Source organism: Alligator sinensis, unplaced genomic scaffold, assembly GCF_000455745.1.
Source record: "Alligator sinensis unplaced genomic scaffold, ASM45574v1 scaffold358_1, whole genome shotgun sequence".
In the NCBI taxonomy this organism is placed as follows: Eukaryota; Metazoa; Chordata; order Crocodylia; family Alligatoridae; genus Alligator; species Alligator sinensis.
This window is the reverse complement of record NW_005842121.1, coordinates 2,047,127-2,064,347: the sequence shown is the minus strand read 5'-3', so window position 1 is coordinate 2,064,347 and position 17,221 is coordinate 2,047,127. Positions and strand designations below refer to the sequence as shown.

The 17,221-nt window shown below is 49.1% G+C and overlaps 1 protein-coding gene across 1 annotated transcript in view; it reads left to right on the top strand.

Annotated features, from left to right (window-relative positions):
- Positions 1-16,378, top strand: part of DDHD1 (DDHD domain containing 1) — an 87,616-nt gene extending 71,238 nt beyond the window's left edge. Inside the window, exons 12-14 of the mRNA XM_014520484.2 lie at positions 652-834; positions 4,077-7,497; positions 11,381-16,378. Coding sequence (XP_014375970.1) covers positions 652-834; positions 4,077-4,249 — 356 coding nt within the window. The 3' untranslated portion in view covers positions 4,250-7,497; positions 11,381-16,378. The remainder of the gene's footprint in view (positions 1-651; positions 835-4,076; positions 7,498-11,380) is intronic.
- The last annotated feature ends 843 nt before the right edge of the window (positions 16,379-17,221 follow it).

Below are 17,221 nucleotides of genomic sequence, written 5' to 3'. Positions count from 1 at the left end.
TGCTTAAGGAATAAATACATATGTTATGCAATATATGAATCTAATACAGGTCGATTATGTTGCTCGTCTCAGGGAACAGTGATGTTTGAACTTCGATTTTTATTGAATGTGATTTTCGTGTATTATCCACAAGATGGCAGCAAAGGCAGGAGAAAAATGTCCCGTCTGTAAAGTGGTCTTTAAACGTTTGCACATCCTCCCGAGCAGCAGTCCTCCCCTTCCAAGCATAGCGCACACTGAGGAAGACGTGTTCTCACGTTATAGGTAAAAATTAGGACTTTTTCCTAGAGGTGGTACCACAAGTCCTACTGAACGTACTGCAGAAGAGATGGGTTTTTAAAAGGCTCTGACTTTGTACACCAAGCATTTAAAGCATGACCTCTTCAAGATTGGACTCTGTCCAAAGCTGCTCTAGTCCATTTTTGTTTCCATTACTGCACTTCCCAACCTAACCTTTGATCGTCTGCTAGAGCGGAGTGTCATGACGGCAAGTGTCTGCTTCATTTAAATCAGCTGTTCCTACCCTGGAAAAACCTGACTAGTGTCTGTCTTCCTCTGTCGCTCGGCTGTAATTGTTGGGCGTTGCGTTGGCTGTAATTGGAGGTTTGATATAACTGGCACAATGCCTGTTGTGTTTTATGCTGAACGCAGGAGCTGCTAGCATCGGGAAGGGCCTTGGGGGGATGCTGTTTTCAAGGTTTGGACGATCTGCTGTACCCACATCGCAAACATCTGAGACGGGCAAAGAAGTGACGGAGGGAGAAGACAAGAAGTGTGCTACCGTTGGAACCCCGACCTTCCCACACAGCAGCTCTGGCTTCCTCGATGCCACATGTTAGTACACAGCGCGGCACCCGTACCAACCAAGCCTCCCCTTGGAAGTGGAAACTTGGTTGGCTGGGTGTGGGTGATGGGGAAGGGTGGAAATATGTATGTAATAACAGCAGACATATGCCCCTGGTTAAATTGTGTCTTGGGTAACTTTAAGATGCTGAACATTGGATCTATTCCCACGCTTCAAATCCTATGGAATTATTTCCAGTACTTTCACTGGTTTGTATGGTTCGGAGAATTTTCGACGCTGAGGTCTGTGCTATAACAGTCTCTCGAATCTCGCTGGGGGAAAAGTCAGCAGAAATTGCCTCAAAGCAAACCAGCTTGTCACTTTTGAAAGGTCTCTGCTAGGTGTGCAAGCCTGAGACGGTCTTCTTGGAAGTATCTAAAATGCAAATCAAGACCCGGTCCTGCCTCAAGCAGAGATGGCTGAGATGTAAGACAAAATGCTAGCAAGTTTTCAGGAGGGAGTAGGCATCTCCTGTGCTGAAGTTCAGGATCCTGACATCATTTCAGAAGGTTTTCAGTCCGTGTTGTTGCAAAGGTTTTTGCGGTCCAGAAATCTGATTTTACCTAATACGACATTTCAGCCAGAGCTTCTCAGTGGCCGCGTCTACACAAGGTGCTTACTGTGCAGTAGCGTCACCGGGCATGAACCGTGATGCCATGCCACTGCACCGTAGTAACGAGCTACTGCGCAGTAAGCATCACTAGGCAACCATGCCAGGACAGTACTGCACAGTGATGCTGATTACAGCACAGTCACTACTTCTGCAAGCACTAAATAACTGCACTGTAACAACTATGCCGTCAGCATCTCGTGTAGACACGGCCAGCGATGCCTTATTTCAGCAGCAGACCGTTGTTTCACTCTATTTCAGCATTTAAAATTAGCCTGAGATCGAGGTTTTTCCTTTTCTGAATAATGCAGGTGTCAGGGTCAGCCTGGACTTTGGATCAGACCCCTGTAGTTGCAGTCTGGGCCCAAGTGTTATCAGGGCTGCATCTTGTGATAGCGTCCACATGATGCATCACACAGTTCCCTAGCTGAGAGTAACCCTCAACAGATAACTTAACTGAATCATCATTTCGGGCAGTCTCGAGTTGATTTATTTATTTATTCATAGTGGCGTAACGATGAACGTTATCTTTCTGGAGGGGCTTTTTTCAGGGATCTCAGCCCCTCGAGCCTTGCTGCCCTTTCTCCTTCTCATGGTCTGTCGAAGCTGATCCCGTAGCCTAGGCCAGGCACGCTGCAAAGGGGCAATGCAATTCGTGGCTGAAGTATTAACTTTTGAAAGGTCGTGCGCTTGGATTGTATTTAAATCTGGCAAGAAGCCTACGGGTCTGAGATGGAAAGAGAAATGTTTCAGCCCTCTTCTTGCAGAAAGACTAGAGGAATTTGACTGAATTCTCACTTCTGCACGGGTGGAAATGATTGCGGTTATGCTCTTGCTCTCTGGTTAGGAGTTGGGAGGCTCTGTCTTTCCCCTTCCCTGTTCTTGGAAACAAGTTAGATGTTAACGTGACGGCTGCTCGTGTCTCAGTTGTGGAGACGTCAGTTTTGAAAAATCTTTTGAGTGACATTGAAGGTTTGTGCCCTTTAAGCCAAGATGGACATCTAAGAGAGACCCTGAGAGAGGGAGGAGGGGGACTTCTTAGAGCTAATTAGGATTTTAGCTTGTCAGTCCATTTAGTTGTTTTTTCAGGGGGAAAAGAAGATCTCTGCTAATGTGTTGATCTCAGTATGCTCACAATTAAGACGGTTCAATGCCCAGTAAGGATGGGTGTGGCTTGCTGTGTATGGGATTGCAGTGCCCTCAGAAGAAAAGGAAAGTCTTGAAATATTTTGAACGAATCGGGGAAACTAAGGCCTGGGGACACCCATTGCTTTTGCAGTGCTGCTGTATATGCCCTGATCGTGCTATGAAAAGCGAGCGTCTGCATGTTCAGGCTGTTTGTAGCGTTTCGGAGATGGCCAGCCTGCCTGTCTCAAGTTCCCATTTCAGGCAGGGGCTTTGTAGCGCTGCGGGGGGTCTCCGAGCCCGGACGTCCTCAAGGGCTCTGCTTTCCAGCACCCTCTGGGATGCAGGGAGGGAGAGCGAGTGGCTCCCCGGCAGAGCTGCTGCCGTCACAGCTCCTCTGCTGCTTCTCAGCTGTCCAGGGAAGCCAGCCGGACACAGTCCCACACTGCCAACAGGCAGCAGGGGAGAGGGGTTGGGGGGAAGTCCGGGGAGAGCAGCCCTCCAGCCCGAGGGGATTGTCTTAACAGTTGTTCCTGGTGGCAGCTGCCAGCTGGTCCCCGACAGCCTGTCCCCCTTCACTGAAAAGGGGGTTGGCCGCTGCCAATGATCCAGCTCACAGACGGGGCCCCCCTGGCTTGGGGGAGTGGGGATAAAGGAGCAGCCCCCTATCGCTCCCTGCCTGAACAGCGCGCCTTTGGGATGACTTTGTGGCCCTCCAGGCAGGGACTGTGCACCTGTGCATGCCCGCATCACACTTCATTTTTGCAGCATTACAAATGAACGTGTGTCCGAGACCTCAGAGACCTGGGTTGGTGTGTAGGGACTGATTTTAGCAGGGCCTTGGGACGTGGGAGCCATTGTATTTTTACGCCTAATTGAGGATGCCTTAAAGAGACCCGAAGAAAAGACACTTTGTGCCTGAAAAGTTTTCGAACATCTCTCCATAGATGTTCAGAGATTCACAGATCATAACGAAGAAGGAACCAACTGTACAGTTGGTCAAAAAGAAAGAAAAACAACAAACCTTTGCTTCTCCTGTGTTTCCTGGACTATACAACAGCTTTCCAACCCCACTTAGAGACCGGGTTGGTGCGGGGGTGGGGGTTTCCAAACCACTTCCTAAAATTCAGGCCACTTTCAGATGACTCCACTTGGAGCCCTGAAGAGCAAGATAGCCAACTCCACTCCAGCCGTTTCTGCAAATCTTGGCCTTGCGCCTTTTTAAGACACTAGTGGCTATTGATTTATGCATACAAGGGAAAAAGAGGCTGTTCTAAAACTTTTCTCCCCAGATTCAGCATTTTCTGCGTGAGCGACTCGCCAATATTGGATAGCGTGTCTTCATTGCGTGTGTGCGCACGCAGCTAGATAACAGTAGTAGATTCTAGGGTTAAGGAGTTGTGCAAACTGGCAATGAGGGGAAAATGTGGGTGGGTTTGTTGAAATGTGATGGTCTGAACACTGACTCTCTTTTTGTGGTGTTTGTTTCGTTTCTAGTGGAACTGGAGCACAGGATTGATTTTGAACTCAGGGAAGGTCTCGTGGAGAGCAGATACTGGTCTGCAGTAACATCACACACTGCCTATTGGTCCTCTCTGGATATCGCCCTCTTCCTGTTAACCTTCATGTATAAACAAGACCAAGAAGATAACGACACAAATCAAATTTAGGCCCTATTTGACTTCTTTTTTTTTTGTTTGTTTTTTGATTGGGGGAAATTTTGCAAAAAATGGCACAAAACTGACGTTTTACTGTTTAAAACACAGTATTTGAGGCATGGAGGTTTCAGGTTTAAGTGCATGTTTGGATTTTCCCGTTTCTAAAGAGCAAAAGTGATCTGTATTTAAAAGCACGTTATACTTTCGAACAGTGCTAAATTAGACCCTAAAATGGCTCCAGGCTCTTGTCATTTTGATTGTACAAAACGTCACTACAGTCTGTAGCATCGCACGAGCGCTGTTGGTGCAATGTGCTTGAGTAACATACTTGCAAATGACCATAATTGCTGTTTAGTTCATTGAAGTATAAAGATTACTTGACTAAAATTAAATTAACTTCCATTAACAAAATATATGTTGGATACAAACCTAAAACTACCATGTTCCCCCTGTTTTATGTATCAGTAAATAACAACCAGTGGTGTCATTTTTCTAGGACTTGCTCAGATCCACACATTACTCACAGTTTCATTGAAAGACCATTTTGACTGCTGACTTCAAGGGTATGTTACACATAACTTGTTTAGAAACTAATGCTGAAAAAGCATGAAACAAATATTTGAGATACTGTAATTATAATTTATTATTACCTCTGACTAATTGTTTCGTTTTATTCCAGTGTATAAAACATTGCTTTTTTTACTGGTTTCTTTTGACATAATTTAAGAACCACATTTATTTTCTACAGTGTTAAGACTTTTTTCTCAGAAATACATATCTTTGTACTATTCAGATGAATATATGGACACTGTGGCACACTTTCAGTATTTTTTCATTAAAAATAAATATTTGTGGTTTCACAGAAATGACACTAGTTACATTCTTCTCGCAGGTGAGTAACTGCTTGACCCGGCTCCTGCCGTTACACGTTTCTCAGGCAAGTGAAGGCCTTTCTGGCCTCAGGTTACACTTCAGTAGAAGTGACCCAACTGCATTACCTTTCCCACTGCTGAGTAAGGGTGCGATGGCTGTATTGAGAGGAAAGATGGGAACTGAAAATCGAGCTCAGAGACTTACAGAAGGGACAACACAAGCAAGCAGCACAGTGCATTTTATTAAAAGCCAACTAAAAAGAGGTCTTGTGCCAATATTTTCTTTTATGAAAATCAGACCTCTTCACGGGACTTGAGTTTAAAGGATTGCAGCTGCGGCTGGGTCTCATTCACAAGAAGCCGGGAGAGGAATGGTACAATGGAAGGAAACAATCTTCAAATGAAACATGGAAAGGTCACTTCTAGGATGATGAAATGTTTCAGGGCCTGGAGCAGAAGCATCAAATTCATGGCCTATGAGCTGGACTCTGTGTCTTAATGTGCGGGGGTGGGGAAGCAGGAAACCTCTAGCTTTATTGGCTATGAATAGCTGTGAGCCCAGTATCGACTCTAAGCCACGTCTGCTTGAGTCTCCTGATCTCCTGAAACAGGCTGTGAGATGTTAAAAGTTTGTGCCCCTCCCCTCCTCTTTTAAAGATGTTGGGAATGTCGGCTCGGAAGCCAGCTGATTGCACTTTAACGTGAACGTGAGCTGTGTCGTGGTTTGCATTAGAGGTAGGAGAGAGTAGGGACCAAGAGTGATCCCCGTTGCAGGGGAGGATGGCTGTAGAGAAGAAAAAAGGGTATGGACAGACCAGCTAGTCACCACGAGGTAAAAGGGGCTGGTGATTTACCACATGTCAGTGAAAGAAAGCCAAACCATGCCACTATACTTTAGCTTTTATCTACCTCTGGATAAAATTTGTCTTACTACACCCAAAGAAAAGAGGAAGAGGGGAAAAAGCCAAAGCAGCAGTAGTCTTGAAGACGGCCTTTTCTCCTGTTGGGTGATGCTGGGTGCTGTGACAAGGTGCTCCATAAAGGCACTAGATAAAGCTTAGCTGCTACACCCGGCCATGTTTTAACCCTGTTCTGGAGAACCTCCCGTTGACCTCAGCAGGTTGATAATGATGGACCCAGAGACCTTAAAAACGGAGTTAGGCTGTCTGTGAAAAATGCATTTGACACGCCTGCGTTGGTTAAAACGTACTTTCCTTTTCATCAGAGGTATTTCCAATGTCCAGATGCTTTCTTCCCCTTTTGTTTCCGAGATGTGTAAGACAGCTCATTGAGAGGTTCAGAAAATACCTTCAACTCCAACTTGTGCGTCGCTTGTTTTTCAGCACTTCTAGGCTGGCCGTTTTGTCACTTCCAGCAAGTGACACTACTGAAGCTGTTTAAATGTTACCAAATGTACGGGTTTGAGCTTCCTTTCTTTATTCTTTGTGATCCAGCTGAAATGAACCGCTCTCCAAGAACGCCTCTTCAGATTTGGAAATGATTTATATAGGCACGTGTGAGAAGGTGTCAGTATGTGAGAGCCTGGACCCTTCTTGTTGGGGTGAGTCGCCACCCACCAAAATTTGGTAGCTGCTGCTGAATGAAGGACTAGCAGCTCGGCTACTGTGGGTTTTTTCTTCAAAGGGTGCTGCTGCTCCACTGGCTGGAGGTCACTTGTGTCCCCACATGGATGAACAGAGGAGCCGTGTCCCTTTTAAATAGAAGCTGCAGCCAACAGCTGGAGCCATCCTAGCAGTGACATAGCTAATCGCTGCGGCTCGCTCAGTCCCTGGTTGCTTTGCAAATCCTCCCCCCTCTGCGGGGTAAGGAGCCCTGACCCTGCGAAGTATCTGCCCCTGACCCACTGCCATAGCTGGTGGCTGGGCATGATTTTGCTCTCATTCATACCGCTGAAAATCAGGAAAAGCTCAAAGGTAGAACGTGCGACAGAAAAGAAGCCAACTCAATGACTATATCACAACATGCTTATTTTTTTTCTGGTTTTGTAGGGTTTATAACTCTGTCCTTATTTGTAGCTTCATTTATAAAATAACTTGGTAATAGAGAGAACACGCTTGTGCCTGGAAATTGTTTCTAAGTGTGCAAATGTGGGAAGCATATTGTGCGGATAAACTTGTATACTCTTCACCCTCAAAACAGGGATCCCTTTCTCCCCACTGGAGATGAAATGGTCTCGCAGTGTTATTCAGATGTGTGGCGCAGACACAAGCAGATTCCAGCAGGTTCGCGCCTCTGTGTATTAATCTGAACGTGGCGGTACGAGTCCTTATGTCTGAGGCCACGTGACGGGAATGCATAGCTGGAATTGCCAGGGCCTCCAGCGGCGAGCTCGTCTCCTTGTCTGGCAGTGGACTTTAGCTTTGCAAGGTACGTTTTTCAGGCGGTTTTCATAAGCAACAGAGATGGGGAGAGCAGACGGGCCTGCTGTCCACCTCCCTGCCAACACGGGGCTGTTCCCTGCCATTGCCCTTGAGTACTTTGTCCAGATATCATTGTTTTGGGTCATTGGCGTTTCACTGGTAGGTCAGTCTTGCAAATGTGCACCGTAATCATTTTGCTTGAATGCCATCCTTTGCTCCAAGTTGCACCTTGGCCCAAACTTAAGCATTCGTCTTCTTTTGTTCTTATCTGCCTTTATTGCCTACTTTTCTAACCTCAAGGTCCCCTTTAGTTCCTAGTTCTGTTACTTGCACAAGCATTCCTACACTGGTGGTTGTTCAAGTGGTTAAACAAGCATGGACAGCTGTGGCATCCTCATCGTTGTGTTTAAACTCTTGGTGTCCGCCCTGTCCTTTCTCACAAGTGGCTGATCTCCTTTGGCTTGTTCCCTCTGCCAGTCCCAGTCAGTGCGATAGTGCTGAATTTACTCCGGGTAAGGAGAGGGAGGTGTTGCAGAGGGGATGGATGGCATGGCGCAGCCCCAGCACATGGGCTGTAGGTTGCAAACCCCTGCCATAGACTTTAGTGGACTTTGACTCAGGCCCTAAGTTACTTTTCTGCTTGGGCTGATAGTAAGTGTGTGTGATGCAAACTGCTATATAACGCAGTAAAAGTGCTTTGGCATTCAGGTCATTGAACTTTATGGTCTCAAACTCAGACATCCACGAGATACCTGCTGCCATTTGTGTCCAGCCACCCTCACTATCAGGCATTTGGTTTTATGCCAAAGATTTTACAGAAGAGTTTAGCATTTAGTGTAAAGTCTCAGGACTATTTTTCATTTCTCTCTGCCTGTACAGCCAGACCTTCCTCCTAAAGAACATGAGTCTAGCGGTACAAGTGTTAGGATAAAACATACCGTCTCAGTTGGTCAAGGTGCCCTCAGTTTAATGCTCAGCACTGGGCTTCATGCCTAGCTAGAAATCAAAATGAGTGTTGGGGGGGAGCTGTATTCCCAAACTTCACTGCTGAAAGCGACTTTGCCTGTTTAGTAATATAAGACGTCAAATCAATCACTTGTCTACAACAGTAGCATCATTCTTGGACTTTGACTAACAGACTTTGATAGGAGAAGGTCCCATATGGGCTGGGGGAAGAAGAGCATTGCCTCGCCATGTTCTTTGGCAGAACAAACTAGCAGCTGGTCGAGCATTGCCCTGTGCTTTCCTGGTACGACTGTTGGCTACAGCACGAAAAGGTCACACCCCTTAGCCAATGCGGCCGGTACACGCCACGTCTCCTCCGGGACCCAGGTGACACAGCTCTGCTGGCAAAGCCGCGGTGGTAGCAGCTCACGAACCGAACAAACCCCAAGGTCTGCAGTGGTGGGCTGGAGGCTGCGCTGAACTACAGAACTCTGCTCATTTACCCCAACTTCAGAAACTGGCTTGCGGTGCAGAAGATGGGTCTGTGCAGCACAGATAGGATTCGGAGCCAAACTCCACGGAAGCAGGGGTAGGGTATTTTAATCCAGCGCTGCAGCGTGTCGTCCACCTGGGCTTGGCAGCAGGGCTGGCTGGGGAGCAGATTTCTTGTCCCTGGGGAATTGCAGACTTGAACTCTTCCCCTCCGAAACACCCTGATCCTGGCTCAGGATGAGAAGTTGGTATCTCAAATTGTTGCAAATAACAAACTGGAAAAAAAGCACAAACCAGTTTGTCTCCATTTAAATACCCAACCACCCTCTTCTTAATCTTTTTTGGTCAAAATTTCCCAACTTTTCTCATTGAAAATTCAGTTTAACTCAGCTCAAACTTTTCATTTGATGAACTATCCCAGATTGACAAACTTGGAAACTTTTTCCACAATGTCTGAGTTAAGAGTCACCAAAACTGACTGTCCCAATCATGAAAACATTTCCGGGTATTCCTGCGCAGCGCTAGTTTGAGTGTCAGCTGGAGAGAAATGGAGCAGCCATCGGTGTAAGCAAGGAAGTCGCACATAAGAGCAATACTGCTTTCTCCCAAAGCTGCAGAATTCAAGAAATGTATTGCAGAGATATCATGACCTGCATGGCTCGAGTGATGAGCAGGTAATACGTTTGCATACTGGACTGGGAAGGGTCCCTTTAGCTTTCTCTTTAGCTGGAAAGAAGAAAAAAAAATCTCCAGTTATCTCAGCAGTTTGTACACAGCTGTATCTAATGGGCAGAGTCGGAATCTTCTCTGAAGAGCTCTGCGACTGCGTTTCTCTCTAGTAGTGATGCCTCAAGTTGAAGGCTTAGGCTGAGTTTCTTTTGATCGGAAGTCACCGCTGAATTTGTGACCCGACTTAGCAGGATAGGAGAGTTGGTGCTCTGGGGAGCTGTAACGAGTGCACCAGCTCACACTCGTGCCCAGGTCTAAGTGCTGGCTTTCTTAAGGTATATTTTTATTTTTGCAAGCTCTGACCATTATTCACAGTGGCTGCCAGGCCGAGTCCTGGATGCTGCGTGTCCGTCCATTGCAATGCAGAAGCAACAGGGAAAAAAAGGATGGAAATAATTGTGTGTCAGAAGAGGTGTGGTGTTGGTATGCTGCACAGGATCCTGCCCTGGGGTAGAGGCATTAGGCCAGTGTGAGCTCTGCTTTGCAACAGTGCAGCTCATTTGCAGCCAGTAACATGTTGGGGACTCTGCTGGCTGCACCGGTGCGGAGGAAGTTACAGCGTGTAGCAGTGCACGGCAGCTGTAGCAAGGGACTTGGAGCCAGCTGGTGTAGCTACAACCCTCCGGTGCAACCCTCCGGCTCTAGCCTTAAATAACGGAGAAGTGATCAAATGTGCATCCAGGGGAGGGCAGGGGAGTAGCGGCACAGCGACGAGAGTCTGGGCTTGAGGTATTTGCTTTTAATTTAATGAAACAATATGGAAAAATCTGAAGAAACAAGGGCCAAGCACTACCTGGGGGGACAGGCCGGCACTTGTTCCAGGCAGTTTTTAATCCTCACAAAAAACAAAATCGGGTGTTGAGGGGTGTGATGGGCTGCAGCGACCGCCGCCTCAGCCCGTGCCCCGTCCTGCTAAGTGCTTGGATGGGATACGAAGGGGGCTGCTGAGTTTCCATCCCAAAGCAGGGCTGAGCGGGGGGCTAATTTCATAGTGAAATGTGGTTTGCTGCAAGTGAGGGCTCAGTTCTGCTGCCGTGCCATGCACCCCCTTCCTTCTGAAGGCCCTGGCCCTGGCCCTGGTCCAGGCCCTGGCCCTGGCCCTGGGAGGTTTCTACTTTGGGGGGGGAAAGGGACATCTGACACTGGAGCTTAGGTCCCAAGCATTCTGGGTCAGATCACAGGGAGACAGTGCCTTGCCTGGTAGGACGTGGTGCTGGTCTTGTTCCTCTTTCAGACCCTGTGGAAGAAGCGTCAGGCCCAGTGTGGAAGCAGCCATGGGGACCGCAGCCATTGTCTGTAGGTTGTAGCTTCCAGAGAATCGCCGAGAGCCCCATCCTGCCCCCCTGGATTCGGTGCTGCTCACTACACAGATATGCTCATGGAGGGGCTGGTGCTCAGCCAGAGCACAGCCTGCACGAGACCATAACTGATCTGCTTCACTGAGCACCCCGTCCCTGGGGGTCCCAGGACAATGCAGAGCACGGGGACCTCTGGCAGCCTTGCTCAGGCGGGATCTGATGAACCTGAGGGGTTCAGAGGCCAGAGCCTGCCCTCCGCGGGGGACCAACCCCCCTCTGGAGCTGGACAGAAAATGCTAACACCCACCCGAATGGGCCTTCTGCTCCAGGCGTTCTCTAGTCCAGTGTCTGTTGGTTTGCAAATATCTGGTTGGTCTAATAAAAGAGATCACCTCTTCCACAAGTTTTGATTTCTTTTGCCTCTAGACCAATACAGCTACAACCTGCCTACCTGACCTATAGCTCATTACTGCACCTCCAGCCTTTCTCGTCTGGCTTGCTCTGCAGCGGCTGGACGGACGTCCCATGTCACGACAACATGAACCCTGATGTTCATGGACTTGAAAGCTGGAAGGAACTGTAGTGATCTCATCTGACCTTCTGTGTAACACGGCCCGTAGCATCCAGCCAGGATCGCTGAGCTGCTTTGGAGGTATGTGCTAGTCTTTTTTCCCCCGGTCGCTGCGCCAAGGCTGTGTTCTGTTTGGGGGCTTTCATTTTTTTTCAGGCTTTGTGCCTGCAGATGTTGTGACTGCGTATCACTGAGCGGTTCTTCTGCATTTTGATCCTGGATAGTCATAGCACGCTGTGGTGTATGGGAACTTCTGCTGATGTAGTTCTATTGTTACCCAGATGCTACAGTATTCTCTGTGGCTGTCCGTCATGTTCAGGTTTTAAGGCAGTTTCCAGCTACACAGAGAAATGCAAGGGGTTTTTAATAACTATTGTTGTCAAGCTTTGGGCACAATTATTGCATAATTCTGCAGTTGTGCTGTCAGTAGGTCGGACACAGTTTTTACGCTTCGCTTTTTATGATGGCACTTCCTGCGGAGACGAATTCTGAGTCTGGTGCGTGTTTCTGGACAATAACATGTTAATTCTCCCTTCACTACTTTACTCTGCAACATCTGGCAAGAGCAGCTGTGTGTGTGAGCATGTATATGCTATCCTTTACTATATTTTCCATTGTTTTACGAAGCAAGGGTATTTTACCCTAAGCCGAAAACATCTGTGAAATACACAACACGCATCCTTTCCGGGTTATTGTAGCAATAACCTGTTTAAACAATTCTCACCGATTTGATTTCAGAGAGACCCATCCCAACCAAGATTTTCCTTTAGCTTTGCAGTGAGTATCATGGGCGAGGCCCGAGTTCTCGCTCTGGCTCTATTTTTGGAAGGGGGAGTGTTGTTCAAAGCATTGTCTGTTACCTTCTGCTTTTTTCATTAAGTAAGAGGGTGCAACTTTCTCTTCCCACTCCTATCCACTGACTCACTCTCCAAGTATGTTTCTGGTCAGGATGTCTTGGGACTCTGTTTTTCCAACATACGGTTTTTGTGTTTCCAGCGGTTCGTGGCAAAGGCTGGGAATTTGCTGCTGCCCTTCAAATGCTTTCAATCTCCGGGGAGCAGGCTAAAAGCTTGGGGAAGAGGCAGTAACTGACCTGTTTTATAAAGGTGCTGTGGCAGAGAACCAGCTCCATGCCTGGAGTTATGTCCAGCCCTGGTGCTGGGCGGTCTCGGACTTGCTCCAGGACACTTCGCATTACACCTGGACGCTATCTTCCGTGCGGCCCAGGGTCCCACCACTACTATGTGTGAGCCTGAAGTCCTGTGCATTCGCTTCCCATCCACGTTGTGAGATGTTTTGTGAGCCAAAGTAGTAAAGGAGTGGCTGGATGAGAAACTTTGGCAAGGAGCCAGTCATCCTTTTTCAGGGCTGTTTTATTCAGAGATGAATGGCATCTTTCTGCCGGAGCTGGTGTGAGCCAGGAGCACTGGGCTTTGTCGTGCTACACCAAACCGGTCACTTGCCTAGCTTTGGCATCCTACCTTCAGCCAGGTGGATCTTGCTGGTGTTGGAGAGATGGAAGGAAACGGCTCCCTAGAAAACAAGCTATGAGCCGCCCAACCTGTACTTCCTGGTGCTGCCCTCCAGAAGCAGTGGGCTCCCACTTGCACGGGAGACCAAATAGCCAACCTTACCACTTCGAAGAGGCAGCCAAAGCCTTTGGTTCTGGCTCTGTTGTTCTCTTTGCATTACAGCAACACGCAGAGGCCCCGTACTGCCATGGAGCTGCGTATCCGTGCCGCTAGATTCGTAGATTGTAAGGGGCCGGAAGAGACCTTGGAAGATCATCAGGTCCAGCCCCCTGCACCAAGCAGGAAAGACAACTGGGGGCCAGATGACCCCGGCAAGGTGACTGTCCAGTCTCCTCTTGAAGATTTCCAGGGTAGGAAAGAGACTACCCGTCCCCAAGTTTATAAACCAAGAGACCAGACCAAGTCCGAGAGGAAAGATGTGGGATTCACCCTCGTCCTATGGGCCACGTAACAAGACTCCGCTCTCTATGCACATTTGATGGTGACATTGCAGAGATGCATTGCCTTTTCTCAAGAGCATTAGACTGGTTAATTACCCTTAAACTGGACTTATGGTTGTTGCTCCAAGTCGGGCATGAGAGAGAAGATGGCAGACAGGAAGTGGGGCTCCAAGCTGGAGAAGTGCCTGGCCCCAGGTCACAGTGCGAGTGTGTGTCAGAGTTTGGCGCTGAACACAAATCCGAGTCTTGGGCATATGCTTTCGCTGCGGGGTCCCCGGCACCACCTGGGAGCTCTGATCAGCCCAGTGCCGGAGGAGCATGGGGCCTTTGCTTCTGTTGTGAGCGCACTGCCTTCTCACGCTAGCTTCCAGCTGCTCGCTCTTGCAGTATATGGATGCAAAAGAAACTAGAGGTTTCCCTTTGCCCTTTCTGATTTTTCTGCTCTTCCCTTTTCCTCTCACTTTTTCTCAGGCGCTCTGCGTGCTGGAAGCTATCACCAGCCGGAGGCCTGCCCACGCTGTGCCGCGGGTGAAGCTCAGCAGAGCGCGGTCACGTCTGGCTGATGCAGCGCATCCACGCAGCACCGAGGTGTGTAAGCAGAAGCTGAGCCTGTGCACTTGGAAGAGGCATCGTGGCGCCCCATGCCACGGTCTGGCATGCTGCCTCGTGGGAAAGTTTTGCGGTGGACAGCAGAGCTGCCTTTGGGGAATTGGAGGGCTTGGGGGTCGCATTCCCCAGCTGTGCTCCCGCTCTCAGGATCTGCTTCCTCTTGTCTTGTTCATTCTCACAGCCAGAAACGTGGGGAATGTGGCTGCCGTAAGGAGCCGCAGGCAGTGAAGCCGGCCAGCTGCTGCAGACGCTCCCTGAATGAGTGCACGTGGCGGAAGTTTTTGCCTCTTGCACACGCGCTGGGCGCAGGGACCAGACAGCGAGGCCCACTTGGGGTTACCAGCAGTGGCTTCTGGATAGTAGAAGTCATTGGAGTCGCGTGCTGAGGAGCTGCCTGGATGCTTGCCACTCGCATGCGTGCCAGGCAGGTTGGTGAGGCATTGAGGGTGGAACGCAACTTTTCCTTCCACAAGCAAAAGCATCATCTTCAGGCATTTGTCCTGGAAGAAAAGGGTTAGATCAGAAATCCAAGGTCCTTCTGCTCTTCCCGCCTGGAGGGGCCAACAGGTCCCAGTGCCTTCTCTAATGCAGAGCAGGGATTTGAGCAGAAGGCTCCTGTCACCTTGGGGAGCATCCTAATTACTGCCTGATCTGGGCTTGGCCTCTCGTTGTGAAGTAGAGCAGCTTTGTGCAGAATGGAAACACTCATTGAGTCGGAAAGAGGGTGACGGGAACTTCCTGGCCCAACAGTTATGGGGGTCTCTGCTCCGGTGACCAATGTGTCTAACGGAAAGACAGCCGGCCTTAATGCGTAAGCTTAAAGAGCCAGGGAATACACAAGAGCAAGTGGTCCAGCTGTGAGCGGAGGGTGTGATATGTGCCAAGTCCCTGTCATAAAATCATAGAGAAGATGGGCTGGAAGAGATCTCTGAGGTCGCAACTAGTCCAACCCCCTTCCTGAGACAGGATCAGCCCCATCCAAACCATCCTATACGATCCACTATCTCTGACCTCTACAAGACACTGCTATTAATCCTGACACAACACTCACTTAACGCTAACCTGCCGCAGGGAAAGCAGGGGAACCGCGGCAGCCAACGTCCTGCTTCTATAAAGCGTTGTCGATATATGCTCAAGAGGTCCTGGGCCTCCGCTACAAAGAGAGGCAAAAACCCCCACAGTCCATCCGAATCTGACCATGGGGTAAAATTCCTTCCTGACCCCAAATATGACATTGGTCCGACCCTGAGCAGACGGGTAAGACCCTCTAGCCAGGAACCTCCAGTATTGATCCCAGCAGGAGCATTGGCACAGCCCAGACAAACTCCTCAGCCTTGGCTATAGCCAGCACCCAGTGCTTCTGAGCGGGGCTTAAAAGTACCCTGAAACACGTAGCGGGAAGTGGGGAAGGGGGCAAGCAGCAAAGCCCAGAGGTGTGGGAAATCCCTGCGGTAGAACATAGGCATCGCTACACCTAGATCATCTCCGACCTGCGCCTGTTACCATCTTGAACGCTCCCAGGGATGGAGAGTCCACAACTTCCCTAGACGTCTGTTCCACCGCCTCTCTGATCTAACAGGGAAGAAGTCTTTCCAGATATCCCATCTAAACTTAGATTGCTGCGATTTCCAGCCATTGGGCTGTGTCCTCCTTTCTGCAGCAAGAAAAAAGGTGCTTTTCCTCTTCTCTGTGGCAGCCCTTCAGGAATCTGCAGAGTGCTATCACCTCCCCTCTTAAACACCTTCTCTACAAGCTGAACATGCCTAGCTGCTTCAGCCTCTTCTTGCATGACTTGCTTTCCAAGCCCTTAATCATCTTCATTGCCACCTCTGGACCCTCTCTAACTTTTCCACATTAAATATGGAGCCCAGAACTGGACAGAGGATCCAGATAAGGCCTGACCAGTGCCAAGTAGGGAGGCACTATCGCCTCCTGGGTCTTGCAACTGGTGATGCAGCCCAAAATTGCATTTGCCTCTCATGTGGTTGCATCACACTCCAGACTCATGTTGAGTCTCTGATCTACCAAGACTCCCAAGTCCTTCTCCAGCCAGCTGCATCCAGCCAGGTGTCGCACGTTATACCTGTGTTTTGATTATTCCTCCCGAGGTGCAGCACCTTGCATTTGAACTGCATCCTGTGGGCTCTAGCCCAGCTCTCCAACCTGCTGAGATCCTTCTGAATTGTGTTCACATCCTCCAACGTGTTCTCAGTCCTTCCCAGTTTTGTGTCATCCACAAACTTACTCAAGAACAGAGGTGGCCAACCTGCAGCTCCGGAGCCACGTGCGGCTCTTCAGAAATTAATGTGCGACTCCTCGAATCTTTGCACCCGCACACGGTGACCAGCATTTGGAAGCTGGTCACTGTTCGCTTGTGCAAAGATTCAAGGAGACGCATATTAATTTCTGAAGAGCCGCATGTGGCTCCAGGGACACGGGTTGGCCACCTCTGCTCAAAAAGCTTTCTGTCCCAGCATCTAAATCCTTAATAAACATCTTGAACAACACCCAGCCCAGGACAGGCCCCTGTGGGACTCCACTCAAAACCTCATGCCATTCTGACGTGGGCCCATTCATAATTACCTGTTGCTATCATCCACCGTGTAGTAGCTTTATCCAGCCCATGTTTCTCCAGCATTTTATGAGAAGGTTGTGTGGGAGCTTGCCAGAAGCTTACTGACGTCCAGGTACACGATATCCACAGCACTCCCTGCATCCACCCAAGCAGTTACTTTGTCGGAGAAGGAGAGCGGGTTTGTTTGACACAGCTTGTTTTTCACAAATCCATGCTGGTTGCTTTCCTTTCTCCTCCAGATGCTTGTGAGTGGCCTTCCTTAGGATATGCTCCAGTAACTTCCCACAAATTGAAGTGAGGCTAACCTGTCTGAAGTTCCCTCGGTCTTCCTGGTCTTCTTTAAAGAGGGGCACTATGTTGGCCCTTCTCCAGTCATAGAATTAGAGACAATGAGGGTGGGAAGGGACCTCAGGAGGTCACATCTAGTCCAACCCCCTGCTCAAAGCAGGACCAGCCCCAACTACATCATCCCAGACAGGGCTCTGTCCACAACCTCTCTGGGTAACCTGCTCCAGTGCTTCACCACCCTCCCTGTGAGAG